The sequence below is a fragment of the Fusarium odoratissimum genome (assembly GCF_000260195.1).
Source record: "Fusarium odoratissimum NRRL 54006 unplaced genomic scaffold supercont1.24, whole genome shotgun sequence".
Taxonomy (NCBI): Eukaryota; Fungi; Ascomycota; class Sordariomycetes; order Hypocreales; family Nectriaceae; genus Fusarium; species Fusarium odoratissimum.
Window position 1 is genome coordinate 139,909 of NW_022158709.1, and position 27,167 is coordinate 167,075.

Sequence of the window (27,167 nt, forward strand, 5' to 3'; positions counted from 1 at the left end):
CTAGAGCCACTCATTGGCTCGTTTGCCCTTCTCCGCCGGGACTTGCGCCTGTAACAAACTAATCATTAGCTGGGCACAGCGGAAGCAAGAGCCTAACCACCGAGTCCCAGTCCAGAGAGAGAGAGAGAGAGAGATGGGCTCGACGAGACGGGATGGGATGGGACTATACAGGCACGCAGATGTCTTCTCAACATAAAGTGCCCTTCAATTGACAAACCATATCACATCACGTACACGTCTTGATCAAATTCACAACAATAATTCTGTTTATACATGGTCATCACCCTATTGGATTTGACCATCGCGATCAGTACTCAAGTACGTAGGCAAAAAAATAACAAAAGTGAAAGGAATCTTCAGAATCAACCCCGCATCCTTTGCTATCATCCTCCTCTCGAAGCCCTGAGCTCGCTCACTCTGTTTTGCTTGTCATCTTCTCGTCCAGTACCTTTTGCTAGGACCTGGCTTTTCTCTTTCCTCCAGTCTCCAGAACACCCTTAAACGTCACCCGAGACCATATCGCTACGGCTCTCATTCTCTCTACCCAAATGGCAACAATAGCCGAAGAGACAACATAAACAACTCAAATGTACAAACGTGACAAAGCATCAACATAAACAAAACAAACCCGTATGGTGCCGTGAGGCTATCCGTCTTTCCTGGAAACACATAGTGGCCGACCGATTAAAAATAATACAACGACTTCGCAGTGGTTGCTTTTCGGGCAAAATCCTTCCCCCTCCGAGAAACGAACAGTCTGTCAAGGACAATTCACATAAAATCAAGTGCCGCATAACAAAAGGTCCAATAAACCATGAGAACCGAACGGAGGGGTTGTTTGTCGCCAAACTCGCGTCTTTTTCTAGATCCTGACATCTTGTCCTGTATTTGTTATCGCGATCCCCCCCGCTCGCTGTTTTTCCTTTTCCTCCTCAGTTGAGCCACGCTCCTGTCACTTCCCGGTCAACGAAAATGTAGGCGTGTAATCGATTCGGAAAGGGTATTAGAAACAATGCATTCGTCATCAACTTGTCGGCAGCCTTCCAGCGGAAACCAACAGACTCTTCGGCAAGCGTTGTCATATGTAATTCCGACCCTCTCCGTTGACGTGTCCGGCAGCGTCAACTCTCACCCTGCAATCTCCTTAGCGGCTGACATCTCGTCGTGCGCCAGGCTGACCAGGTGCAGGTCGGTTGAGCCTGTCAATCATAGTCTTGTCGATATCGCTTTTATCTACCAAATTGCTCAGACTCATGATCGATGCATTTCCTCCTTGGGACTGCTGTCCCTGTCTCGCAGGGGTGGACGCACCACTTGACCCATTTTGGCCTGTCGGGGAACGACCGCCGGGTGCAGAAGCTGCATAACTACCAGTTGTTGCAGCTTGAGGCAAACTGCCGCTCGTTGGGTTTCGTGGGCTCTGTCTTGCACCTTGATACGGAGGGTACCCCACTCCACCTGGGCTGCTGTGGTTTGAAAATTCTGCTGGAGACCTTCTGCGCGGGTCTTCATCCACGGCACTTCGTGGAGGAGGCAGTCTATAGCCTTCATCCTGTTCTTCTGACGTCCTGCGACGTCGTCGCCCTGCAAGCTGGCTGCCGTCATCGGTTCTCGCTTCGCCATAAGACGAAAAGGATTCTGTGGGTGACTGGACAGGCGCGTAGTAGTTCCCAGGAGGGGGAGGGGCACTAGAATGCTGATAAGCAGCATGGGGTGGTGGAGGTGCTGGGACTGTGCCTGGTGCCAGTGGTTGCCCATAGGCACCGAAGAGTTGAGTGCCCGGAGGTACACCTCCTGGGAGCGCTGACACGGGGATAAAAGCTGTCGAGCTTGAAGAAGATACGGGCTGAAAGATACATTCTTGGTTCATACGGGCGCAGTTCTGGCATTTGCCACCGGGGGCGCTCTGGTAGCCGCTGCAGCGGATCTATAGATAGTCAGCATTTTTGAGCGAGAATGGAACAACCCTTAAACATCGCGTCAGTCACAAACCTTTCTCTTCCGGCAATATCTGCAAGCAATTGATGTTCGTTGTCGCGGGGCTGCCTGTGTCAGAGGAGGCGCACTGCCATGTCCGACTGGGGGGTATTCATAAACGCCGGCAGGAATATGACGGTAGCCTGGGTGGCCATTTGGCGGTGGAGGTCCTGGAGGAGGAGGTTGTCCGCGATAGTAGGCATAGTAGGGATCCGTGCTATACGCCTCTTGCCCGTATGGTGGACGGCGGTCATCGTAGTAACCACCTCGTTGGTCCGGCGGCGGAGGAGGATAGGCCGAAGATCGGGGATCAGATTGCGGCTGCAAAGGCGGAAGGTACTGTTGAGGTTGACCGGGCGGAGGCTGGTGGCCGGGAGGAGGGTAGCCATTGACGGCATTGGGAGATGCGTATCGCGGGTCGGCAGGATAGCCACGTCCCGGAGCTGCAGGCGGCGGGCCGTAGCCGCGGGAGTCGTGTATGGAGGGCAAAGTAACTGATGTAGCCATGCTGGATGGAGGAGCGTCGGAGGGCCGCTGGGCGGTATCCGGCGGAGGGGGATAATGTGACTGGGGTCGAGAGTGAGTGTCTTCTGGGCGGCTCTGCTGGGGATACTCTTTTCGGTAGCTGTCGTCGGCCATGCTATGTTGAGGCGCAAAGGGCCGCAGACGGGCAGATGCGGTCAGCGACGATAATACCAAATGCGTGCAGTTGAATGGGTTGAGGGACGTTTCTGCAACTGAGCATTTGGCGGTGGAAATAATCCAGGACCAAGTCGAAGTGGAGGGAAAGGGAAATGGTCAAATAATCTAAACCGAGTCGTCGAGATCCTGGTCTGTCTTTCAATTCTCTTGAGCTGTCGCGCGTGTCTTGTGCCTACTGTATTGTAGGTCGACGGGATGACCGATTGCTGCGAGTCAAGAATGGGTGAGTGAGTGTATGTCTCGGCGGGAGATGACAGCAAATTCCACGAGGTCTTGGAACCGCAATCCTAAGCCTGGCCTGACAGAGGTTCTGGTTCCTGAGAGGCGGAGGAGGGTGAAAATGGTCTCTGACGTGGGCGGGACAGGCCGACAATTATAGCGAGGGAGGGAATGGGATGGGAGGAACCTCCGATCCAATCTGATCCACGTCGACGGTGTACGTGCGTGCGTGCGGTGCAGTGCGTGGGAGGAACCAGGAACCACCCAACCGTAAATGGAGCCTGGGGTTTTTGGGGATTGTGGATTGTGGATTTGCTTTGCGAAGACTGGGATTTGAGACTTGAGACTTGGTACTGGGGGTGAGGGAAGAAAAAAATAAATAAAAGAGGGGACACTTTTAGGCCCTTTTTGCCCTTCCTTTCCCTTTTTCTTAGGGGTGCGGAAATAGTCAGGTGAGAGACAAAATATGTACTGTCTCCCTCCTACTGCTGCTGCTGTCTGTCTCGCTGTGCTTGTCTGCAAGAGGAGATATCCTCCCAAAGAAGCGTTTGTTGATCGACGTGAGATTGAGATATGTCTGACACCCCGAATAGAAACGGGAAGAGAGTGGTTTGTTCTCGTTCGTGAGCGTCCTTCTTTTTTCTTTTTCTTTTCCTTTTTTTTTTTTTTTTTTTTTTTTTTTTTTTTTTTTTTTTTTTTTTTTTTTTTTTTTTGTAAATTTGTTTCTTTTTCCTTCACGGGTGACAACAGTGCATGTACAAACGAGGTGCCATCCCCTGGACCAAGGTCAAACAGGAATAAGATTCCAGCTTTAATATGGTGTTTTGATTGCACTTGATGGGAATGCTGATGGAGAAGAGGAGGTTGCGAGTGGAGAGTTGAAGGACTGAGAGATATGTATGATGGAGAAGTAAGAAGGGGAGGTGAGGGAGAGTTGGGCCAGTGTTAAGGTGAAGTGAGGGTAAGGTAAATTCAGGGCAGGTGCTACCACGTCAAGCTCCAGGTATCTCCTGTCCCTACTGTTCCTCTCAGAAGGTGCCCTCACCCCATGCAATTGCGGCGACAGGGAAGTGGGGAGCTAATGGCAGGGGATGAGAGGGTGTGAGTCTAACGAAAGCGACCAAGAAAGGGTTTGTGCGAGGGGCCAGGCGCAGGTGCAGGTGCAGCGTGGTGTAGTGTCGTGTAGTGTAGTGCGCAGTGTAGTGTTAGGTAGTGCGTGCACTGCAGGTAAGGTGCAGTAGTAGCAGGAAGGAAGGGGGGTTTTAGGGTGAGATGCTGTGGATTGACCGACTGAATTGACTGTGGACTGGACGGACTGGCTGGCCTGGGCTGGCTGGCAGGCAGGACAGTGGAGGCAAGTGGCGGAAGGCCAGGGCGGGAGTAAGTTAATGGGACGGATGGGCCGGTGTCGTGCCGTTCCCAGGGAACCGGCCCCAGCTAGTGGAGGTAAGTTAGCAGGGCACCTCATGGACCAAAAACCAAAAAACCACTTTAGGGACAGCTCCCGTCTTCGGGGTACTGTAGTGCACTGTATCTAGGGTATGTACTAACGCAGGCAAGCCCCTAAGACCTGGCACCTAAGGTACCGTACCCGCTGCAGCCCAGCCCAGCCCGGGCAGCCTGCCCTTGTACTCTGATTTAAGCCCCGGCAGGCACTGTACTGGACCCAGGAGCCCGGCTGCCAGGCGAGTTCGACTAAAATATTACTTGGGTTAGTCTGGAAGCAAACCTACGAGTACAGGCAAAATGAGATTCATTCACGATCATGATCTAAGCCAAGTCTCCATACAATACAGTAACGTACAGTACAGACGGTAAACCGCCTAACACAACCTAATTTGCGCAAGCGCCTATTCTGATACAAGCTACCGATCTTTCAATGGGAGACTATATTTGACAAGCTTCCAAAGAGGCAGGCAATAAAGACTACATGTAAAGGAATCAAAGCATAGAACCGGGTCCAGGGCGTTTCTGGCGTCAGAGTCGAGGGCTAGAAGCCAGCCCGCCTCGGGAGTTGAAAAGACCAGCTGAGCACGTACCAGAATGAGAATAACAATAACAGAGTGGACTGCCTTTGGGTATCACTGATGGGTACAGTAACTACCTAGTACCTAGAATTAGTTGGAAAATCAGGAAGCCTGAGATCCTCGAGCAAGTTGAGGTTAGGTAGCCAAGTGAAGGAATGGCAAGGCTACACCAGGCTACCTATATCAATGACACCACATGGGTATTGTTTGGCCACTATTTCGGTCATCGGCGCCTCGAGGACCGGACCGTAAGCGATTGGCTCAGCATGTATCGCAACGTAGCACATTGCATCGTCTTTGTTCTTTTGGACCAGGGCCCCAATTCGAGCCGATGACGTGACACAATAGAAGATTGCTTCCTCTTTGATATGCAACCTTGATTCAATAAGAGACAAACAAGAAAGAGGCTTTCTGTAGGGAGCTGGAGATCCTTCGAGGTGCGCAAGACTATTGCCTCCAGGCACTGTCGTGCCGAGACTTTCAAGCGGTCAAAGGGCGGAAGAGCAAGGCAGCGGATAGCACTTATCAATAAGGGTAATTGCGTAGATTAAATAAGTCTCAGGTCAATATTAACTCAAAGCAAATGTCAATAAGCGAGGGGCAAGAGAAATATGCTTGGACATTGGGCTCTTCTCCCGACTGGAATGTCCGCTGACAACCACATCTCAACGGGCACGGCGCCTCCCTCTCTCGCGTGTCTTGTCTCTGGGCATTCGCTGATGGGCTTACCGAGACCATTAGACTATGTTCGTCAATCAGATTGATCATGTCTTGGCTCAACGGTCCACGTCCGTCGCTGTCGACTGGCTCTTCTTGCCTGTCCAAGCTTATCATATTTGTGTTGCTCCTTTCCCTCGGTCCATTCTATGTACCATCTCATTCAAGGTCTGGATGAGGACATACCATATGGGAGATGACACAGTCAGACACAAGTCCTTGGCATAAACCCATCCAGACTGAATGCGGACTTACCAGTCAGTACAGATCCAAAAATGGCACACCGCACAAGCGCGGCATTTCAAGGTTTAATTCCCGTAGTTGTAAAGGCCATAATGCCACAAGGTTCGTTCAGCGCCCGTCGTTTGCCGCCTCAATTAGCAACAGTCACGAGGCCATAGCTCTGGTGTGGTGCTTTTCGAAAGATGGGAGACACAACCCAGATATGGATGCAAATCCAGTGAGGACATGATTGAATATACCTTATATGAGAACAACGTGCCAGCAATATATCAAGATCATTCTCGCCTCTCGCGCAAAGCCAGAGCAACATTTTGATCGACGTCCAAGTAAAAAGATTTCTAGGTATGACCATACAGCAGTAAAAGATTTTGCATTGGTGAGGGGCTCTTTAGTGTCGTGGTTTGACATGTTGCTGTTGTTGCCAATCTTGTGGGTGCTCATCCATCCCAGCGGTTTGGAAAGGGTTCAGCAAATCAAGGCTGAGGCATGACCGGGGAACAGAGCATAGGGCGCAGCAGCACAAGACGTCACAGGACATAAAATGTTGGATCTTTCTGAACGTGTGTACAGATGCACCAACAGCATGTGGGTAGTATGTACGAATACCGCATTCTCTGTGTATTGTCTGGCGTCAAATCAACCAGACCACATACGCTCGACACCATCTCGCCCTTCAATCCTGACTTGGCTGTAGCATAATTGCTGGTACCTTACAGCAGTCGAGGGGTAAGTTGAACAGCCGAGGCGGCGACACAAGGGGTAGTGGATCCATCCATTCTGACCAAGGAGATGCCGGGCGAGCCCAGTTGGTGTTTGATTCCATTCAGAGCATGGCTCCAAGCGTCTCTCAGCCGCATAGATGCATCCCGCATCCCACAATAGATGACAGATGCGAGTGACCAGTAGACCAACTACTCTGTTTTATGGCTGGACAAACGCCGGATCCGCCTACAAAGCAAGCTCAAGTCTTGCAAATTAGCTGGCGAAACAAAAGATGTTTCTCCCCGAGTGTGCGTACGTGCGCCGGCAAGCATCTTTGTGGATCACTCTCTAACCAGGAAAGACAAAAAATGAGAGCTTTGCACACACAAAAAAAAGGGAAAAGTGTGGTTGAAAAGCTCGTGAAGGCCCGTTTGTGAGAGTCGTGGTTGATAGACGTACGTAAGAGTTGGGCAGGTGGGCATTGATAGCCTGGATATGGCCGAACCTATCAGAGGCAAGATGCGCCCGGAGCTCAGACAGCGACTTGCTAGATGTGGCATCAGCCTGGGTTAGGTAGAGACATCGTATCCAACCAAGTCAAAGGACATGAATGAAGCAAATCCGAGAGACTCTGTGATGCTTCCCATACCTGGAGACACACATAATAACATACATACATCATGATGGCTATCCGCTGAGTTGAGTTAGTATCCGGGAAAATTATCCAATCATCAATCAGTGTAACGCTACTGGGGTTATCGTCCCTCTTGTTAGAAACAAGGACAGAACAATCTGTAGATGCTCGCAGGGCGTTGCACTGCGCGGGCGAATGGTTTGGGGTTTCTAGAGCCCCGAACCTTGGGCCGCTGCGTGTTCTGGGGTTCTGCGCTTGTTCCCGACGGCGGGTTGCAGAGGCGGCCGCAGGATGCATTTGTGAATGTGTGCCAGATGTTCTGGGTGCCGTGCGTAGCCTCTCAGAGGGGTAGGTCTATGAAAGATGATGATGAAGATGCTGGCAGTTTGAGCATGAGTGTGAAAACGACCCTGACCCTGGTCACAGTCGTGGGACCTGGCTGCTGGACTCGCTTGGTGGACCTCGGTGCGGCGGATTCGAGCCTTGGACAACGATAGTGGAAATGGCCGACGCAATTAGTTAGTGTTCGTTTTCATGCGAATCCCTTGTATGTATCATTCATGCAACTCAACCGCTTTCTGTTTCGTGCAGTGGCCTCGTCTGCTCCCTTGCAGTTCACTATTTCAGGCCCTCTGTACAATTTGAATCCTCTCGTTTTCTGTGTCAATTCAGTGTTTCTTGCCCGTTCGTTATTCAGTTTCTCTTCGAAATCACGCTTGAGTCACATCGGCGGAGTTAGTGAAGTCAGCGAGAACGATAGGCTCGATGGCCCTCGCTTTTATGTGAATATGTTGGCCGAAGAATGCCAATATCCTCTATCGGTCATTTCGTTCGTGAAATGTTGTCGTTTGACAACCCGTGAACACAAGTTGGTAAGAATGAACTGGGAGATGATGCATGACGGCTTTCTGAGATGACATGAACAGGGCCAAGGTCTCGCCAATGATCGCGGCTGCACGGCGCTGACCTGGGACGGTCCGGCCTGCGTTAGGGTCCAGGGACGCTGAAACGCTGGGACCATGCCAGTGAGCTTCTGATCCTGTTGAGGGCCTCATCCATACAAACACCCGTCACCGATTTCATTCCTGGGTATCTGCTGCCAGAGCCTCCTCCACGTTACTTGGTGTCGATGAATCGACAGTAGACAGAAAGGAAAAATGTACATGCTTGCGACAACCATTCCCCTCGCATCATTGCACACCTTTCTGTGTCCGGCCGGTTCATTGACCAAGTATTGATGGGGCTTTTTTTAAAAAGAAATAAAAAAAATAGGTACTACCATCAAGATCCAGCCATCTCAACAGGACCCCACGGCCAAGTGGCGTGCCGCTCTCGTACAGTAGTCCCCGAAGAAAGGAACGACGCCACGGTGCAGAGAGGCAAGGTAGTCGAAGAGATTCATATCACTCATGCCACCCTTCTTCGCTTGCTCGAACGCGGGGTCAGTCAAGAGGATCTGGCATACGGCGGAACAAGCAAAGAGCTGACTTGCGTTTGCTCACCGCTATGTACAGTGGGTTGTAGGTCACCACAGGAGCTCTCGACAGTCAAACATTAGCCTATGCAATGCGACATGCGTGAAGCACGCATAAGTATCCTTACGAGATATAGCTTGCCAGTAATAATTGATTCAATTATGCGGTGAGCATCTGTGTCGTTTGTTGAGTAGTTTCAAGTCGGTGATTCGAGGAGTAACAAAAAACAAGAGGTTTGTGTGAGCAGTTCCATGACTGGTTAATTCTACGCAAGGCAGGCTTGATAACTTCCTGTATGTGATCTGATGCACGCCGTGGAAGTAATCAGCCGAGATGATCCGGTTTACTGATGTTTACAATCGAATTTGTCTACTCTGCATCTTGCCAGCTGGGCAGTGAATAAGTAAGGTAGACTGGCAGACGAGAAAAACTGACTATATGTCGAAAGTCACCGTGATGTGACTCGGCACTGCTCGTACAAGGACTCACTCGTAGTGGTGTTGTCTGAATAAAGTACAACTCAGTTCAAATCGCGGTGTACAAATGAAAAGGCTACCCTGCATCGTTTGACGCTGTTCGAAGTGTACGTAGACATCATGGTCGGGGCAGCAGTATTGTTTGGAACTGTATTAATGGGGGCTAAAGGCAACGACTTTGCTTATCAACGCATGTCTTGTGTGGTGTAGAGGTGTAGAGCATGCCGTTATGACGATGATTGATGAATGCTTGATCCGGAGCCACGAGACAGTAAACGTCGGTTACCGCCAACCCCACTAAGAGCTCGTCATTTGGGTGCCATCTATCCGTAAATGCACTGCGGTTCAACCCGCAACTCTCAAGATAGCGCCGGGCTTGACAACCAAACGCGCTGTAAAACCCTGGACATGCACGAGGCATCAGCCAGCGTGGTCCATCTGTTCCATCCCTGCTTCATCGTCCATGTGCCTTCGACGTTTTTTGGGCTTTTCTTGGGTTGGTGCCCCTCCCTGACAGGGACCAGGTGACGAGCATCCACACGACTCATGCAGGTCGACACTCAGCTCCACGCTCACTCATCGGCGCCAGAGTATGGCTTGGGATAAGCAGCCAGTCAGACACGAGGAAGCACACAGTACGGCTTTCAACAAATCCAATAGAACGGGTGCCCTGCGCTTTAGATCGGGTCATGGCACAATGTCTTGACTGCTCATGGGAAAAAGCATTGGTTTGCATGTCCGATGACCCCTCTCAACATTCATTGCCTTTGAGGTTCACCCCTTGTGGTCCAAGTCTGTTTTCGTTTGTATGATAATGCAGCCCTCCACACGACACAAGATACTTTGCCAGAAAATACCGAAGGTTGTGTAGAGGATGCTGATTGGTGTGTTGGCTTCAAGTCCGTTTGGACTTGGCCCTCGTACCATCGAGGTGGTGCGGAGAAGTTTTTTCCTCCTTTTCTTTTGCGGTATCCGATAGTCTTCCGCCAAACATTCAAGTTACTCAGGCTAGAGGCATTTTCGCATGCTGGATGGTGTTGGCGTTGAAGCGAGATGATTGCCGATCAATATGAGATCCAGTGGCTGACACAAGCCGCAAGTCAGTAGTCTAGCCACCAACTCATACACAAACACAGCGACATGTGGTCATCTAATCATCTTGTTCGAGGCAAAAGCTGTGTGTATGATGGCAGAACCGAAGGCCCGATCGCGGAGCTGACCACATCGAATTGGAAGCAGAGCCACAAATCTAATAGACAACATCGTGACACTGGTTCAAGTGACCAATGAATTGACCGACAAAGTCGAATCCTCCGACGAGACAAGCCTGGGGTCAAAGTCTATCATTGGTCAGAGCTCCGACCGCACCAAATCGCTGGATACCGGATCGTTGCGTGTCACGAACGCTGACGGTGGAGCAAGGCTCCGATTCTCTGGGAACCGGGACAGAAATCTGGGCGCTATCAAAGACGGTGCTTGTTCCAGTGACTTGCAGTGAGCCAATCAGGGGCGTAGCCCGCCTGTCTGTCCCTAGCCACATCCAAGGTACGGGAGCGGCGGGCTTCTTTAGCTTTGGGCAATGAAAGTCTGTTTCGGAGGGGGCGTCTTGTACATGCGGAGCTTCAAGTCATTCCACAAACACACATCAGCTGAAAATCCGCAGCCACTGTTCCTCTTTGTATGAGGAGTCAAGACATAGGCAAAAAGATAGTGTGGATGTGTCTGTGCTGCGATTGCATCCCTTGCCGTAAAAACCTGGTCATTAGCATCGTGCGTGTGTGGGATGGGCCAACACGTCGCTTGCGTCAGATTACAGCAGGTATCATCAACGAGCGCAGTAGGCCGAGCCTCCCAAAGTTTGGCAAAACGCATATCGGGGAATCGATTTTGTGAGAACAGGCACGGTTATGGCCTGAGCCGTTCACAGAAAAGGCTCTTCCCGTCCCGACTATGTACGCCCAAACCCTCCTTTCGCCATGCCGATTGGCTTCCTATTCGCTGGCCGTGCAGAATTTGCCAATGACCTTGTCAAATAATACCGACCAGCACTGCACGATGTTACGGTTTTGCTTGCTCATGCATGACGATATGCGTCGTCTGCAGGATGTCCAATCTCACGCCTTGGTGTCAAGGTTGCCGGACCATAGAGGTCTGAAGGAAGCAGGCTTAGCCATATTCAGGTTGCTGACCGCTAAACACCGGAGTCGAGCTCCCTTTAATGCCTCTGCCCTTCAATCCATGGTATTGCTCTGACCACAAAGGGGCGTTCACTGGGCCAGCTCCGTTAAATCAGTGAGTCAATCGATAGTAACGAAATGCCTTCTGCCTGTTCTCGGTAGGATGCAGGGAAGGCTTGCAGAATGCCAACCCAGAAGATACTTGCAGCAAAGTGAGGCGAGTCGGCCGGTTTTGGCCAAGGATAATAATCCATGGCGAACGCAATCAAGGCTGGCAACAAATGCGAGTTTATGATTCAATTGTCGGTAAGCAACTGACAGGTATCGTTGTGGCATGAACTGGCAGAGTGCCAAAATTGACGCAGCGGTGGCGGTTTTCTTGGTGGGCCTAGCTGGGTGGTCTGAGCCAGACGGGGCATGCGGCTTCTAGGTGCGCGTCGGGCCGCAAGGGCTGTCCCGTCCGAAGAAAGGAAGGGGTTTTTTTTTGTTTTTTGAAGGGAGACAACTTTGGCCAGCCCGGCAAGCCGCGTCAAGTCCGCTTCACGTGAAAGGACTCCAGCCGTGAATGGACAGAAACTGCAAGTCAACCATGAGTCGTCACAAGCGATGATAGAGAGGATCAACGATCGCTAGCACTGGCGAATCTTGGCCGCAAGGGGCCTTGTGCTGGGGCATCATGTCCAGGCTTGACAAAGGTGTTGCAATTAAGTCGTTTCATCTTTGGCCAGCCTCCCAGCATTGATGCTCATCCTGCAGCAGACGTGGTGCGCTAGACTCAGGCGGACATGGAATGCGTGGCCAGGTATGTACATTGAACCGAGACATTCGGCTGCCGAGCCAAATAGCCCAATCTTGAAGCACAAAACCAGTAAGGATCAGAATGTGCGTTCAACAGCTACAATTAGATGGTGCATTGCTATTGATGCATTTGCATGTGCGAGTTTTGATCCATCTGAAGAACTGGGGCAGAGTGTTGATGAGGCCCTGGTACAACCAGATGAGCGGAGCTGCCAATCCCTGCCGATAATGACTTTGTTTTGTGGGAGAGATTACAAGGAAGCTGGCCTATTGGAGCACTGATCTTTCTCCTGTCGACAGCCTGATCGTTGAGCTTTCTTTTTCGAGCCCCTAACCAGGAAGAAGGAAAAGAGACCAGGGCCCTTAGCCAAGTCAATCATCATAACGACAACTATCCCATGCCTGGAGCGAGAGATTTATCTGCCAGGGACCTTGTGAATATTGGTGGTCGAATAAAAACAACCGGATGGGATCCCGGAATACCCTTGGTTTCTTGATCGTCGCTCACATGATCGATTCTGGCTGCAGGGAAATCTGTTGAAGCACTGTGACAGTGGACTTGCCAGCAGGCGGGCGATGTTGGTAGGGCTTGCTGGTGAATCCCTTATACACATGTACCTATTCAATACCTAGAGCAGCGAAAGAAAGTACAAAGTCAGTGGGGTAGTATACTAAAAGTAATGACATTGGATGTTTCGTCTCGTCGCTGGATGGAAATAGGGTGCATTGTAGAGGTAGTGGGTGCCCTAGGCTGAGCGCATTGAATCCCTGTCGCTCCCGTTTCTAACAGATGTTGGTTGCCCATTGCCACTGAAAATACCCGAAAACAGGAATTATAAGTTACTTCTCTCAAGCAAAAAAATATCCAAGGATGAACGCTTCACTCACGAAGGAAGTCGGGATGCTTTTTGGGGCTCCTAGGTTTGTTGAAATATCCGTGGCGTGTCACTTATCATAGTACTTAGGAAAGGTGAGCATCGTGGTTCGGGCACGGGCGGTGGCGGAAGGAAGGGTATCTTCCTCTACAAGCACGTTTGATTTCGATGGTACCTTCCAACTACTAACCAAATGTCATGGTCTGCCACCTTCTTTTTCGATATTGCGCTTTCAGTGGAATGGGGACGGGAAACTTCTTGCCTGAGACGCGAGGCACTTTATCATGTTAATCAACAGATTCTCAGCAAAGCCTCCTGGCTCTTTCAGCGCACCCTCCTCCTTGGTGCAGGTCTCAATCGGACAGACTCCTTTAATTCCTGGCAAGTTGTTGCTCTTTTGCCGTGTCTCAATTTATACCTGCTTTTCCCCTTGGTTCCCCGGTACCAATAACAAGCGTAGATTGGGTCGGCCCCTTCGACTCGACGATCTCCGTCCGGCACACAGTACATACCACCAACAGCTACCGCATGCCATGGGTCGACAGAAAACGGGCCGGGCCATAGAGTTCACGAGTCCACTCTACGATGAGGGCCAATCAATAACATATGCAGCAAAATAGCGAGGGTCTAACGCCGCCAAAGCGTCACTAGAGAAACGATCGATAATCCACTTCAGTACGGAGTACCCAAGTTCTCATTACAAAGAAGACTCACGGCATGTCGTGGAGTCAGATGAGATACAATCAGTGCCATGAATCAGAAAGAAGCAACGACCGCGTCATCATGCGGGAAAGCTGGTGTGTATTCTATGTACCTTAACTATCAATGTATGATTCACCTCGGAAGCTGGCTAATACTACGAGTCTGACCCATGCTGGCAGCTTGCGAAACAGTCGGTCAATGGAAACACAAAGCAAAGCTGAGGGCCAACAACTGAGACAGTTACTCTAATGCACAGCGTTCTGTAAAGCCTATGCACTGATGCAGACATGCAGAGATGGCACAAAATTCAGTTTTGGAGTTGTACCAGATCTTTTGACAACAGCCAAAAAGCAACGCAGCCAAATCTAAGGATATCACGCCGACAAACTCTCTTATTTCCACAAAAGCCATGTCAAATACCTGCGCCGCAGTGATGTTCAGGCTGTCCCGAATCTCCGGGGCTGGCGTCAGGATTGACATTACGTCTTGCACCATAAGCTGCCGCCACGCTCGCTTGTCACAATCTCGACTCCATCTGGAGGGTCCACCTCCAGAGGCCTGGCTGAGGCAAGGCCCGGTCCGCCAATCGCACACGTCGGCCAGTAATCACGTGAGCTGAAGCTCATGCGGAAGATCCTTGCTAGCTTGAGTAGACTGCATGTCTCCCGCAAACAGTCCCAGTTTTCCTCGGGCGCCGTGGCTTTAATGGTCGGGCCGCCATACCTTAATGAGACAGGCGAGGCTACCGTCTCATAGACTTGATTTGCTTGTCGATTTGCAATGTGATAATGGAGGGGTGGTCAGCCCAGGGGGGTGTCAAGAAAAGTCGAGCAGTCATTTTTTCCCTTATGGCGTGGCAGCGACCCAAATATCTGGCTCTCCAGACTACCAACAAAAATAAAAATACAACACTGCATGCAGAAGGAATTCTGGGCCTAGAGGGGAGGGAGGAAAAAAACAACGAGAACAAGGGTTGACGACTGCAGCTACAGTTGCATCCATCCATCAAAGCCTGCCACGTCGCAATTTCACGGCGCGGCACGGTCGCTGGACACTTCGCGCCATCCCGGGGCTGCATGTCATCCTGCGCCCTCAAGACCCGGGTACACAATTACAGTGCGAATTTTGAACAGGGGCGCAGAAGCCGATTTCTTTGCCAATATTGGAAAAGAAGCCGCCGTCAGTCAGCCCCTTGTCACTTCCGCTTCATTCCCCTCTTCGGCAAAGGAGCAAGCCAATTATCGCCGTGTCCACACATCAATTCCTTAAATAGGAGGGACTTGAAGAAATATGTTATGGAGCGTTTGGTGCCTCGTTTGCACGTACATGTGTGACGTGACACTGGCCTTAAGATACCTACAGAACTACGAAGCAAGCAAGAGGTGTTCTTTGTCCAGGTACTATCGCACCACGAGACCTCGCCTGCATGCACGGCGACCTGCAGGCTGAAGAATGCGCGTTGATCTGGCCTGGAGTGCCATTTTATGATGAGACGGGATGGGGCCCCTGCGAGAAAACACGCCCCTGGTTCATTCTTTGCTCTGCTTCAATTTGATGATGAATTGCAATACACCTTGCATTTGTTGTGGTGCCAATTGTCTCGGTCTTGGTCCAGCGATTTCTCGTCCATTGCAGGTTCAGCCAGCCCAACCGCGATTGTGTCTCCGTTGAGCGGGTCCAAACAATGTTCGATGCCGGTCTCCAGTGATTCAGGCGACCAGCAAAAGAGCGGACAAGGACTGGTCTTGAACGCCGTCACGGAAGACCTTCTGCCGAATCTCCAGGCGCCGTGAATGCCGGTACACGGAGCAAGACTTTGGTGAAGCTGGCAACCCCCCGGTACCAGAAAGAATGTATTTTGCCATGGCAGTTAAGCGGTGAGGTGGTCGATCTGAATACAATACTCCGTATGCATGCGTCCGACACTAACATTCCTTTTTATCTGCAGAGATCATTGTTTTCATTCGTTTGCATTGTGCCGGGCTCGTATCCCAGTCGGGCGGGCGAAACTACTTTGGCGGAATTATTATCAGCACCCTCGTAAGACATCCAAATAGTGATAGAAGGGCCAGAGTGGTCAACAAAAGAACTGCCGGCCAGGGGCAGGCAAACAGACCTGAGACGGTAGGTAGATGCACATCGCCTTTCCTGGAATGACCTATCTACTGCAGCACTCGAGATGCATCGTTCTTACCGCTTCAAAATAAAGGAGCTTCTGCGGGATTGTATCATCCCTTGCAGGCCCAGCGATCAGCGTTGGGCGATGTGAAACCCCGCCCTTTCTTCTCTTTGGGCTTTGTGCATATCCAGGGCTCACAAGGCGGGATGCCATCTCGTACCACTTTGCTGGTTAGACGGCTGCATGGCCCTTGACACCGTGACACCTGGGACCTTGTTTTGTACACAGATGGAGCATCAGGAATGGGATGTGGGATGGGGAATGCCTGCAGTCGACCGTTTACATGATTATTTCTTGGTTGCAATACGACCACGACTGTGATCACTGACTGTCATGTACTTTTGGATACGTGCTATGCCTTATTGTACCATCAGTGCACCCCTCGCGGTTGGCGGACCGGTGCGCTCGTGCAGCCGCAGGATCACGGATCACCCGCAATTCGATCCTGGTTTGAAGGAGTCAAATGTTCTCTACTGCACGTACCCAGTCAAATCGTCAAGCACGACCTGTCCAGGACGGCCACGTTTGTTGTCAAGGTATCTGCAGTGTTCTACAATGAGCGGATCATTGAATGGCTGCTGTATCACTCGAACCCAGACAAGTTGAGGAACATGTTTCATCGACCACCAGGTGCAAGTTGCACCGCGCCGTTTGTTGCGGTGTAGTGCTATCAATGGATCAAGCTTGGCTCCAGGCCTCTAACTAACGGGCGGGAAATCTTGCTGCGCTGTTTACTCGTCATAGAGCAAAACTGCATTACCAGTATCAGAACAGCCCTTAATCAAGTGCGGGGTCTTTCTTTCTGGTCGGCGACTTGACAATGGATGGCGGAGATATCGTCAAAACTCTGCGAACATATGTCTGCGACACGAAATTAACTGCCCGAAAAGTCCCCGCTGCAGCTTGTATAAGACAGCCAAACTGAGCAGTCGACAGAGGCTTGTCTTACACCGCATCAACCGCATTCGACTCTCTGCGAAACCACATTCAGGCTCTCGACAAGCACCTTTTGTCTTATGCGACCATACTTGCTCATCCTCCTGTACAACTTGGTCACTGTTTCACCTAGCACTGATCCCGACATTGCAACCATGACCGACGTCGTGTCCGAAAACCAGGCTTATTTTGGGTGCGTATAATGAATGAGCGTTTGTTTTCTGCACTGGATAATCGTCGCCAAACCGTTTGAGCGTGTGCGGTTTGCTTACTGGTCGTCTTTTCTTATGCTCTAAGTTAGCAGAGCACACTGCGGCATGCGATGCAGTGCTACACAGCTCATCCAAGTCCATCGCTAATGTAGTACAATTATAGCAAGATCGCCACCGAATATGACCAGCGCAATGCGGATGCGATCGTGCAGCTAGAGCGTGGCATCCAAGAGAGGATTCCATTCATTAGCGTCAAGCAAGATGCCAGGTTGCTAGACTACGCTTGTGGCACCGGCATGCTTTCGAGGGTACGAGTTTCCCCTCCTAGGAGAGATGAGCTCCGAGACGTTGACTTGGACTGACAGTGAGTTACAGGTCTTAGCACAGCATACGAGTGAGGCTATAGGCATTGACTTGTCGGAGGAAATGGTTGGGGTATACAACGCCCAGGCTCAAAGCCAGGTTAGTACTGGCCACCAGTCCATCACATGAGCATGGAACTCTGTTACCACGCATTCGAGCCCTTCAACCCCTTCAAACAGACTTGAATATCCTAACAGCGTACAGGGCTCTTCCCGCCAAGCCTATCAAGGCAATCTGGCTGATCCTAAGGACCCCTCCCCTACAGCCTTTGCTGATAGCAAGTTCTTCGGATTCGACGTTGCAGGCGTGGGGCTCGGATTCCACCACTTCGACAAGCCCGATCTAGCATCCAAGCAATTGGCCGAGCGCCTCAACCCAGGCGGTGTCCTCTTCATCATTGACTTTGTTGCCCACAAGATAGACCCCAAGGATGCCGCTCTGCGTGGTATCACACATCATGGGTTTACCGAGGACGAGATCAAGAAGATGTTTGAGGATGCTGGACTTACAGACTTTGCTTACCAAGAGCTCCCGGAACCTATCACATTCAAGGATTGTCACAGCCACGATCATGGCCACGAACACGGTCATGGTCATGGTCATAATCACGAGCACAACGAGGACAATCACAGCGGCAGTGGGGAACATGTTCATGGCCATGAGAAGAAAAAGGGCTCAACTACGACTAAGAGGATATTTATTGCCAGAGCGTCCAAGCCATAAAAGAGTGTCTACGAGCACTGTCTCGTCGACCCTTAACAATAGACCACCAAGTATTAGAAGCAAGAACATGACCCTCAAATATGTACCAGAGCAATCTTATACGGTGCTAATAGTTCACACTATGCAAGCTGCCGATGGCCGTCATTCTGATACTCGGCTTCCCAAGGCTGACACTGAATGTCTTGTTGAGTATCATCACTTAGCTGCATAGATATCATGTCATACTGACACCTATAATTGCACAATATCCCTCCGACGAGGTGTCTCATACGTGATCAATTGTAGTTCCTAGCAAAATTGGTAATCTGAAACCATCTACAGCTGTCGTAGTCAAAGCTTGACTGTCCAGGGTACCCAGCTCTCCCAGTACTCCAACTAACGTTACATCAGTCACCAGACACTGGAATGAATATCGAGACTCAATCCACATCACAAGCCCAATTACAGCCCAGAAACAGCCCATCCGATCCAACAGTCCGGTCATGCTTTGGTAAAACAGCCGTTCGCGACCGGAGGCTACTACTAGTCCGGCGTGAGTAAGTCAGCCCTTTGCCCTGGCAACAGACCCCATATCCGACGAAACCTCTCCCTTCAAGCCTTCCCTCACACCCTTATACTCAGCTGGACCGTCCCGTCCCGCCCTTGTGGTCAAAGAAAACCTTGTCCAGAGGGGGAGCCGTAAGTTATGGTGTGCGGATGCATTCTTCCGGCACCAGCCCAGCCACTTTCGATGTCAAGGGATGAAGTGAATCATTCTTGGCACATTAGTCGATGGAGTCGAAGTTCAGAGTAGGCTATTGGAAATTAGAAATGCCGTCTGTAGAAGAAAAGAAGAGAAGGGAGGGAAATGGCTTGTCCGGGGCGGCGCGATCCCGTGTCTGGTAGGCGGGAAAGGGATATCATGTGAGATTCGCCCCTTCAGCCTCATCCGCGCTTCCAGAACGCCCATAGCAGGGGTCTCCCAAGTCGTGCGACAAGGCTTTGCCCTTTTGAAGTACTTTTGGACACGCCCTTTGTTTTTGAGAGGTATTTGGGCGACTCTTGGTAAATAAGTGTGAAACACACATTGATTGTTGACGCTGGTGCCACCGAACGGAGGTCTGGTCATTTCCGTCGAATGCGCCAGCTCAAGTGCACGAGATACGTATCGATGACATTAGCCGTGCTGTTGTCTGTGCGAGGTCAGCTTCGATTATTGAAACTTCTGTTGGTCGTGTCGTGACCGAATGATGCAATATCATTGGGGTCTGATCGTCGGGAGATTATGAGTTACCATCTCTGGACTAGGGGGGACTTGGCTCAGCTGTTGGTGCGATCCGAGGACATGTTCATTAAACAATCAATTCTATGCTCTAAGAAACCATCTGGGCGCCAATGCCTAAAAGATTTTGGTCTTGAAAAGCGGCTAATCTTGTCCGTCAAGTTCAACGACAAAAGCGCCACCGAGGAGAAGGGCCGGCTCTTCGATTCTATGATGCTCGTAGCTTGTATATTGTCAGTAACTTGGGCACATGAAGAAGAAATAAGCTCCCTCGACTGACCTGAGTGTTCCAACACCACCTGCCTCCAATAAGAAAGTAGGTCCTTCTCTTAAAGCGTAGCCAGCCCATCTCATAGCAAAGGCACGCAAGATGTGCCCATGGGCAACAAGTAACACGTCGCCACATTGATCGCTTCCTTTGTCCATGGCTGGCTTGTGATATCTCTCACGAATCTCCTCTATCAATTGGTCAAGTCTTCTGGTTACATCGTGGGGAGCCCTGTGAGAGTGTTAGACGGAACGACCATTGGATGTTGATAATCAGATATAGGGTAGACAAGTTTAGACAAATACTCACTCCCCGCCAGGACATCCATCCTTCCAGATGTCCCAAGACCCTTTGATCCCTTGTTCCGCTCTGATCTTACGAATCTCAGGTGTTGTGATTCCTTCGTAGTCACCGTAGTCCCATTCCCGGATGTAGTCCGTGACCTCCACCTCGGCTTCACATTGAAGGCCAGTACCATCAGGAGCGCCGTGAGGTGTCCAAGGAAGAGGGCGTTTCAGCCCGAGATTGAGAAGTTCAAATGTACGCTGGGCGCGTTTTCGTGGTGAAACGTAACTGGGCCGCGTATTAGTTCACTCTAGATCAAATAAAATCAACGTTGGTTGGTGATAATGCGACGTGGTGTAATTCCGAATTCGCTGGCTCTTCTTGGAAGACTTCAGCGCAATAGTCGTTCTACGTGAGGCCCTCCTAGGAGCCTAGGAGTACTCTTATACTGATTGTTTGGGAATCATCGTCAGTCGAAGGAGACTTACATGTGAGCAATCTTCTTGGGGGCGATGAGACGATCCGGCCCAACAAGAGCCTTTCCTGTAGCTCTAACACGCTTCTCGCCATTGGGAGTGAGTGGGATATCAGTCAAGCCAGTATGACGACCATCAAGTGACCATTCTGTCTCGCCGTGGCGAATAAGAAAGACACGCGGAGTCGACATGTTTGGAATGTTTGAAACCTGATGGCAAATTCTGGGAATTCACTTGAATTTAAGCCACTATCAGTGCCCAGTGTCCAGACTATATCAAGCCCGTGAGACTCTGAAAAACTTCTGTATCAGGTATCAGCCAAGCTTCTCGAGTGGTCAGAAAGAATATGATCTGAGGTGACTGTGGCCTGGTGATGGCGGGGTCAAACGAACCACGTCAAAAGTTTGAGAGGTATTGCGGATGAAATGGAAGCAGCGGGTATTCTATTTCATACGAAAAGAGTTTGTCTAGGCAAGAAAATAAAAACGAAAACAAATCTCTAGAAAAGGAGGAGAAAAGATGGCGAATGGATTATCTCCAACCTTGATTTTGGTGTTGAGGATGAAGTGGATGGATTACGTTTGGGTGACAAACCCCGCTGTCTCATCAGTCAGGTACCATGGGGAGGGGCACCTTCCGCGTCTTCCATTGACGTTCTTCCCACGTAAATATTCGCCCATCTTTGGAAAGAACCGACAGGGTAGCCTCTCAGGGTCCTTCTTGCAGGATAGATGCCATAAGTATTATCAGGCGGCCGCTTTTGTCGCTTGCTTAATCGCAGTGGTTTAATTACGCGTCCCTGCTTGAAGTATTACGCTGTAACGGTTGAAGGTGAGATAATGGTCGAAACAATAAGTGAAACTCTTCATCCTCACGATAACACGATAGCAAGTTAACCAACTAAGGTACCTAAGAGCTAAGTAGATAATAAAAAGTCGTGAATCTTATTCTTGTCAGGTGCAAATACTCCAAAAATGTGATTCGCGAGTCTCGATAAGCTCAGTCAATGATCCATTGCCGTTCCTTCTGTACGAACATGAGAAAACCTTCCAATTCTTTGACCTCTGACCTTCTTTGTTCGTCTCCTTGGAACCCAATTCTTCACCTTCTAAACCTACAATGAATGTCAAGTCAAATCTTTATAATCTTACCAATTCTTACCAATATTTTACTGACTCCTCTGACCTTAACCTCCCTAAGCCGTGACATCAACGATACCTCATTCCCCCACGATGCCCCTCATCCCCACTACAACTATACTCTTGGTTGCAGCCTGCTTAGTAAGGCCACCGCTACCGCAACAGATCCACTCGGCGCCTAAGCTCCGTGACGCCGATAATTCTTCCTCCGCCGTGATCGTGACCCGGCGATCCGCCTCCGACTCTATTGAAGATCCGACGCCGCCGACTCCTCCGATTGAGCTTCAATTCCTTGATTCCAGATCAAAAAATTTGTCTCCACTACCGTCCAATCCATCACGACCGACCCTAAGCTCCACGAATTCGTCCTCCTCGACATCAGGTTCATATTTTACCGCTCACAAGCTGTCACGTCGACAGCGCAGTAAGCTTTCAGAAGAGATCTGGAAGGGATACTGGTGATACATACGACCTACCGGACAATAGTAATTCATACGATGGCGGTGCATCAGTGGACAAGACAAGAAAAGTTCAAGCGCGGTGTTTGGGCTGTTGCCTTTGCAGCATGCATTTTTGCCGGCACCATCACGGGCGCACAACTAAAGACAGACAACGAGAAGAAAGAGGTATGGTAAACAGAACAAATCACAAAGGACATGACTAATTACTGAGACAGGCAATTCAAGAGTTTCGGGCGACATCCCCCAACGAGCAAATAGCTGCTCTCCTATCCCAACGAAAAACTTTGGTATCACAGAAGGCTGTTCTCCAAAGGAAAATGGATGACTTCGAAGTCCGTGTCAAGGAACGCGAGGCTGAGAAGGCAAGAGACAAGGAAAGCCCATGACCGTGGCAAGATCATAGGATTGGTGCGGTTGTATTATTGTGTTGTAACTCTATGGGCATCTTATTGGAAACGAAGCATAGGCGTTTATGGATGGTTAAAAAGCGGTATACTGGACACGGTTATCTGTTAAACATATATTATAGAACGAAGCTTGAGAGAACAATAGATTCGAAGCTTCCACCGAGTCACATGGTTGTGTAATTAACGTTTTATTGATTGAGTTCATGCCATGCCTTCTCCCTACGCCTGACTGCCCTGCCTTGCCATGCTCCTGTCCGGTTTTATTCATCAAATCATCTAGCACGATTCCCAGGTGGCCATATACTTCTAGTAAAGTTCGTCCTAGTTGCTCTTTTTACTCCAGGACACCCTCGGCAGTGGGCAGAGGAATGGCTCGGTACAGGAGAATGAGAGCAGAGTGAGACTCACCACCACCGGCGAGAGTCGCAATCTTCTCAGCTTCAACCTCTGAAACCTGGTGGTCGTTGAACCACCACCACTTGCCGTCCTCCTCACCCTTCTTGCCAGTCTTGGGGTCAACGGGTGCAGCCTTCTTGACATATGAGGTGTAGTGGCCGCTGTCGGCGCTGGCACCTTGATGTGTCACGACACCTCGGAGCTCGTACAGACCAGACTGATTGGCACCATCATCGTTTCGCAGCTCGGGGTTGATGAGAGCGTTGAGCTCCTTCTTGGCCTCAAGAATGGAAGCGTTTCTCTCAGCCTCGATGTCGGCGTCTGTCTTGTATGTCTCGCCCTCCTCGCCCATGACAACGTCGCCATCTGCTGACTTGCCTTCTTTCTTCTCGGTCTCTTTCTTCTCCTTTTCGGTGGGAAGACCGGCGCCGCCTGGGATATCGCCGACGTCCTGATCGTGAGTCTTCTTACGTCGCTTACGGGCCCGCTCGATATCCTCTTCATCCTTACGAATCTCGCGAACCTTGTCACGCACGGGAATAAGAGCCTTCTTCAATTCGTCGGAGCAGAACTCAACAATATCAAGCTCCATGGGGAAAGTCACCTTTCGCATGATCTTGGCCTTCTTCTGAGTCTCTCGCTTCCAGAAAAAGCGCACAAAGTGCACTGTCAGGTACTTGGGAGCACGAGAGATCTTGGAAGTCTTGGTGTAGACAGCATCGCGACCCAGAACTTCCGACTGCTTCTCAAGCTTCTCCTTTAGCGCGGCGGCAATGCCATCTCGCAGATGATTTGTTGAGCTGTCGATGTGGCAGTTGAGTTTGGCGAAGCTCTCCTTGTTAATGATGGGCTGCTCGCCAGCATTGCGCGCCTCTTCCTCATCACACTCCATTACCGAAGTGAACTCGCCAGACATGTACTTCTCCACGAAGGAGGTCTCAGGGGTGTTTTCGCTCTTGATGCGGAGCTTCTGGTTAAGTTGCTGCACGATTTGGGACCAAGCCTCCTCTGCATCCTGCTGAGCAAAACCTTGTCCTGTCTTGGACTTTTCCGCAAACTGGGGGAATACCACTCGCAGAGCGTTCAAGAAGTTCATGGGAGGGAAGGAGTCCTGTGTTTCACCCATTTTCTTGTACAAGTTTGAGAGTTGAGATGCCAAGTCCATGTTCGTGCCCGTCATCATAAAGCTGCTGGCGTTGCCATCGGGTTGGTACGTGTTGAGCGCCTCCTGAAGCTCTGGGATCAGACGCAGAGTCTGGAGGGTTGAGTTGAGATAACATGTATTTCCCAGGTTGATCAGACCAGCAGGTGTCGCACCGACTTGTTGAGCCTGTTCAGCCTCTGTCATATCCTCCACAAACTTGATCGCTTCCTTGGGTCGGACGAGGGCGTCGCCACCGGCGCTTGGGGTACCCATCATCATAATGACCTGACCGTTCTTCAAGCCGAGTTTACTCATATCGGCATCATCTTTGAGTTGACCACCCTTGATCAAAATCTTTTGGCGTTCGGGTTCGACGTTGGTCAAGCTGAACATTTGGAGTTTGAAGTCCTCGCCAGTAGAGCTGGGGTCGATTTCGACATCGTGTTTCTTGCCTTGGTGTTTCACTACGACTGTGATCGGTCAGTACGTGTTTGTACAATTGGGCTAGAGAACATGAAAACACGGGCATGGAGTCATTACTGACCTGATATGGATGACATGGTTTCGGTCTATCAGAGCTTAAGCGTTGGAAGGAGGGGTGCGGTAAGACGAGTTCGAGTCTGTCCAGGCACTGGATGCCGTCTATTCGGGTTTTCTGCAAAAGAAGGATCTAAAAGAACAATACAATAGCAGAAGAAAAAGAAAACGTCCTGAGTCAGTGTCCCTTGGCTCGAGGTCGACGTTTGCAAGGCGTGGAAGATGCTAGAGGTGCGTCACCAAGTGGTACCTGGACGAAGGCGAAATGTTAGTGGGGAAAGCGGTGTAGCTTCCGCGGGGCAACCAGAGAGTAGAGCTGTGGCTGTGATGTTATTAAGCCACAGACAGCTCTTGAGGCTCAAGCTTCACACGTGAACCTCCCCAAGTTTCCCCCATCATCGCCCCACCTACAGACACAGGAGACGTCAGGCCTGGCGACGCCTCACTAACAACTGCGCCTCACCTCGACGAAGCTCCAACCTCCAACGTCAACGTCGACCGACCCCGCCGAGCTCCGTGTTCACCGTCGACATCTACATTCGTGCTATTTCTAGTTAATTGAGGACGTCTGAGGACGTATTTGCTGCCATGGTACATCCCAAATGATATCTCACGATCCAGACCGCAAGCTGACAGCTATAACCCGCTTAGTCTCAATCCCTCCGACCCTACCTGCAATGCGTACGCAGCAGCTTGACCGCCGCGCTCACACTCTCCAACTTTGCTTCCCAGACCGCCGAGCGACACAATGTTCCAGAGATTGAGGCCCAGACGTCTCCCGAGGTCCTGCTGCAGCCCTTGACCATTGCGCGCAACGAGAACGAGCGTGTCTTGATTGAGCCCAGCATCAACTCCGTCCGTATCAGCATCAAGATCAAGCAGGCCGATGAGATTGAGCATATCCTGGTCCACAAGTTTACAAGATTCTTGACGCAACGTGCGGAGTCCTTCTTCATTCTGCGGAGGAAACCTATCAAGGTCGGTTACTGGTCATGCGATACTCAATTGAGTTACCCCTGACTGACGTCGTTGTAGGGTTATGACATTTCTTTCCTGATAACAAACTTCCACACCGAGGAAATGCTGAAGCACAAGCTTGTCGACTTTATTATTCAGTTTATGGAAGAGGTCGACAAGGAGATCTCTGAGATGAAGCTATTTGTGAGTAGTTGGGCTGTAATCTTAAGCAACTCCATGCTAACTTGTCACAGTTGAACGCTCGAGCACGATTCGTGGCCGAGTCTTTCCTTACACCGGTAAGAATGATCCAATCACCATTGCCACATCCTATGAGATTACTGACCTTAGCAGTTTGACTAAACCCCTCAGCTGGTTTGAGGCTCGGAGTTTGCTTGGGAGTGTCGGTTGTCGCAATGTTTCTGTGACCAGGCAAAGGGTATTAACCATTCATGATGGCATTGAACTGCTGAGGCTCTGATAGGTGAGCCTCATGCTGTGGTGAGGAAGGAGGTTCAAGAGAACGACATTAGACATAAACCTTGCCGACCTTACCGAGTTGAAATGCGTATCTTTCTGGAAACGAAGCCTTTATTGCATCTGACAACATCATTCTTGGGATAGAGGCCATGGTTTTATGCCGGAATTAGTACGTAAAGTTCTTTAGTGAGAACACTACCAGTTGAGGAAGGAGGCATGGTCGTGATTGCCTCATGGGATCAATGGGTCTTTACGTAAGACATCAACACGTTCTTGAACCAACTACCATTATCTCATCCTTCATAATTCATCAACTATCATTTTTCATAAGCATTATTGTTACCATTATCCTTGTTCTATCAGTTACTGGCCACTGCTGAATTCAATTCTCACAATAGTAAGTGAATCACTGTCAATCACTGTCAATCACTTGCAAGGAACTGTCCTCAATACCCCTTTCTATTGTACTCTGCTTTTAGCCTCTTCTCTTCTAGTGCTTTATACAACTGCCCAGCACGTCAAGCTAAAGCAATTCTGCACATACCTTCTTTTTCTTGAAGTCAATTGCTTAACGCTATTGCTGCTTTGTTGCTAAGCAACTTTCGCTAGACCCTCAACAACAATTCAACAACAAGTGCCTATTGCACTATTTCAGGCTTGACAACGCTAATCAGTCAAGCCTGCACCTTTATCTCTTTAAATCAGTCACTGAGATTCTTCTGCTTTCTCTTTCTGCCTTTTGCCTTTTGCAGTTGGCATTGTTTCTTCCCTTTCATCCTCCAACCCTGACCACTCTTCAACCTTGATAATTTGGGTCGTTCCGCTCTATCAACTCAGATCATATTGAAATCTTTCAAGATAGCTTGACCAAGGTTGGTATGCTTTCCCTTACTTCGTGAGGCAGGAAGCCTTTTTATTCATCCATCTTCAACCTTCAACCATCGACCTTCATCCTTGAAATACTGACTTCTCGCTCAACACTTTCACTCGACAACGCTGACCATCTAGAAAGACCAGTGCTAGCCTTCAGATACTTTGAAGACATTTCCTTGTTTTCTTGCCTACGCCCTTACGCCCTCCATACCCGAGACCCAAAACCGCGAGCCCCAAACCCGAAAAGTTACGCGCGAGTCTTGAACGCAGTTCTCCGATTGCGCCCAGGTTCCTCTTTCAGTAACCTCTCTAACTTCACATTGTCTCCATCATCAGCGGTGTGTTG

The 27,167-nt window shown here is 50.2% G+C and overlaps 11 protein-coding genes across 15 annotated transcripts; 6 read left to right on the forward strand and 5 right to left on the reverse strand.

The window, feature by feature from the left end:
• Positions 1–237: 237 nt before the first annotated feature.
• FOIG_11962 (uncharacterized protein) lies at positions 238–4,050 on the reverse strand. Of its 2 annotated transcripts, XM_031212660.1 has the most exons (3): positions 1,993–3,834; positions 1,312–1,927; positions 249–1,233 (listed from the first exon to the last, which is right to left on the reverse strand). In XM_031212660.1, the coding sequence occupies exons 1-3, from the start codon at positions 2,614–2,616 to the stop codon at positions 1,145–1,147; spliced, it is 1,329 nt and encodes a 442-aa protein (XP_031057538.1). In that variant the 5' UTR covers positions 2,617–3,834; the 3' UTR covers positions 249–1,144. The 2 variants fall into 2 exon arrangements, with proteins under 2 accessions (XP_031057537.1, XP_031057538.1); XM_031212659.1 differs by having other exon boundaries at positions 238–1,927; positions 1,993–4,050.
• An 876-nt stretch (positions 4,051–4,926) lies between these two features.
• FOIG_11963 (uncharacterized protein) lies at positions 4,927–8,455 on the reverse strand. The gene is made up of 2 exons (XM_031212661.1): positions 6,240–8,455; positions 4,927–6,124 (listed from the first exon to the last, which is right to left on the reverse strand). The coding sequence occupies exon 1, from the start codon at positions 7,516–7,518 to the stop codon at positions 7,147–7,149; it is 372 nt and encodes a 123-aa protein (XP_031057539.1). The 5' UTR covers positions 7,519–8,455; the 3' UTR covers positions 4,927–6,124; positions 6,240–7,146.
• A 37-nt stretch (positions 8,456–8,492) lies between these two features.
• FOIG_11964 (uncharacterized protein) lies at positions 8,493–11,720 on the reverse strand. Its single transcript, XM_031212662.1, has 2 exons — positions 9,186–11,720; positions 8,493–9,130 (listed from the first exon to the last, which is right to left on the reverse strand). Exon 1 carries the CDS (start codon positions 11,042–11,044, stop codon positions 10,739–10,741), a length of 306 nt encoding a protein of 101 aa, XP_031057540.1. The 5' UTR covers positions 11,045–11,720; the 3' UTR covers positions 8,493–9,130; positions 9,186–10,738.
• Positions 10,980–12,848, forward strand: FOIG_11965 (uncharacterized protein). Its single transcript, XM_031212663.1, has one exon. It carries the CDS (start codon positions 12,091–12,093, stop codon positions 12,427–12,429), a length of 339 nt encoding a protein of 112 aa, XP_031057541.1. The 5' UTR covers positions 10,980–12,090; the 3' UTR covers positions 12,430–12,848.
• A 458-nt stretch (positions 12,849–13,306) lies between these two features.
• FOIG_11966 (uncharacterized protein) lies at positions 13,307–13,642 on the forward strand (the record flags this gene model as incomplete). The annotated part of the gene is made up of 1 exon (XM_031212664.1): positions 13,307–13,642. The coding sequence occupies one exon, from the start codon at positions 13,307–13,309 to the stop codon at positions 13,640–13,642; it is 336 nt and encodes a 111-aa protein (XP_031057542.1).
• A 2,439-nt stretch (positions 13,643–16,081) lies between these two features.
• Positions 16,082–18,388, forward strand: FOIG_11967 (uncharacterized protein). Its single transcript, XM_031212665.1, has 4 exons — positions 16,082–17,032; positions 17,215–17,359; positions 17,427–17,513; positions 17,619–18,388. Exons 1-4 carry the CDS (start codon positions 16,920–16,922, stop codon positions 18,135–18,137), a joined length of 864 nt encoding a protein of 287 aa, XP_031057543.1. The 5' UTR covers positions 16,082–16,919; the 3' UTR covers positions 18,138–18,388.
• FOIG_11968 (2,3-bisphosphoglycerate-dependent phosphoglycerate mutase) lies at positions 18,364–21,067 on the reverse strand. 3 transcript variants are annotated; one of them, XM_031212667.1, is made up of 5 exons: positions 20,820–21,067; positions 20,440–20,729; positions 19,976–20,239; positions 19,679–19,897; positions 18,364–19,621 (listed from the first exon to the last, which is right to left on the reverse strand). In XM_031212667.1, the coding sequence occupies exons 2-5, from the start codon at positions 20,616–20,618 to the stop codon at positions 19,543–19,545; spliced, it is 741 nt and encodes a 246-aa protein (XP_031057545.1). In that variant the 5' UTR covers positions 20,619–20,729; positions 20,820–21,067; the 3' UTR covers positions 18,364–19,542. The 3 variants fall into 3 exon arrangements, with proteins under 3 accessions (XP_031057545.1, XP_031057544.1, XP_031057546.1); XM_031212668.1 differs by having other exon boundaries at positions 18,376–19,621; positions 20,440–20,750; positions 20,820–21,004; XM_031212666.1 differs by having other exon boundaries at positions 20,440–21,067.
• Positions 21,068–21,659: 592 nt separating this feature from the next.
• Positions 21,660–22,028, forward strand: FOIG_11969 (uncharacterized protein; the record flags this gene model as incomplete). Its single annotated transcript, XM_031212669.1, has 1 exon — positions 21,660–22,028. One exon carries the CDS (start codon positions 21,660–21,662, stop codon positions 22,026–22,028), a length of 369 nt encoding a protein of 122 aa, XP_031057547.1.
• A 35-nt stretch (positions 22,029–22,063) lies between these two features.
• Positions 22,064–22,413, forward strand: FOIG_11970 (uncharacterized protein; the record flags this gene model as incomplete). The annotated part of the gene is made up of 2 exons (XM_031212670.1): positions 22,064–22,192; positions 22,243–22,413. The coding sequence occupies 2 exons, from the start codon at positions 22,064–22,066 to the stop codon at positions 22,411–22,413; spliced, it is 300 nt and encodes a 99-aa protein (XP_031057548.1).
• Positions 22,414–22,500: 87 nt separating this feature from the next.
• On the reverse strand, positions 22,501–24,795 carry FOIG_11971 (ubiquitin thiolesterase). The gene is made up of 2 exons (XM_031212671.1): positions 24,519–24,795; positions 22,501–24,444 (listed from the first exon to the last, which is right to left on the reverse strand). Exons 1-2 carry the CDS (start codon positions 24,532–24,534, stop codon positions 22,769–22,771), a joined length of 1,692 nt encoding a protein of 563 aa, XP_031057549.1. The 5' UTR covers positions 24,535–24,795; the 3' UTR covers positions 22,501–22,768.
• Positions 24,796–24,913: 118 nt separating this feature from the next.
• FOIG_11972 (actin-like protein 2/3 complex subunit 4) lies at positions 24,914–27,067 on the forward strand. Of its 2 annotated transcripts, XM_031212672.1 has the most exons (7): positions 24,914–25,102; positions 25,163–25,489; positions 25,547–25,672; positions 25,723–25,767; positions 25,823–26,345; positions 26,558–26,820; positions 26,961–27,067. In XM_031212672.1, the coding sequence occupies exons 1-5, from the start codon at positions 25,100–25,102 to the stop codon at positions 25,829–25,831; spliced, it is 510 nt and encodes a 169-aa protein (XP_031057550.1). In that variant the 5' UTR covers positions 24,914–25,099; the 3' UTR covers positions 25,832–26,345; positions 26,558–26,820; positions 26,961–27,067. The 2 variants fall into 2 exon arrangements, with proteins under 2 accessions (XP_031057550.1, XP_031057551.1); XM_031212673.1 differs by lacking the exon at positions 26,558–26,820.
• Positions 27,068–27,167: the final 100 nt, after the last annotated feature.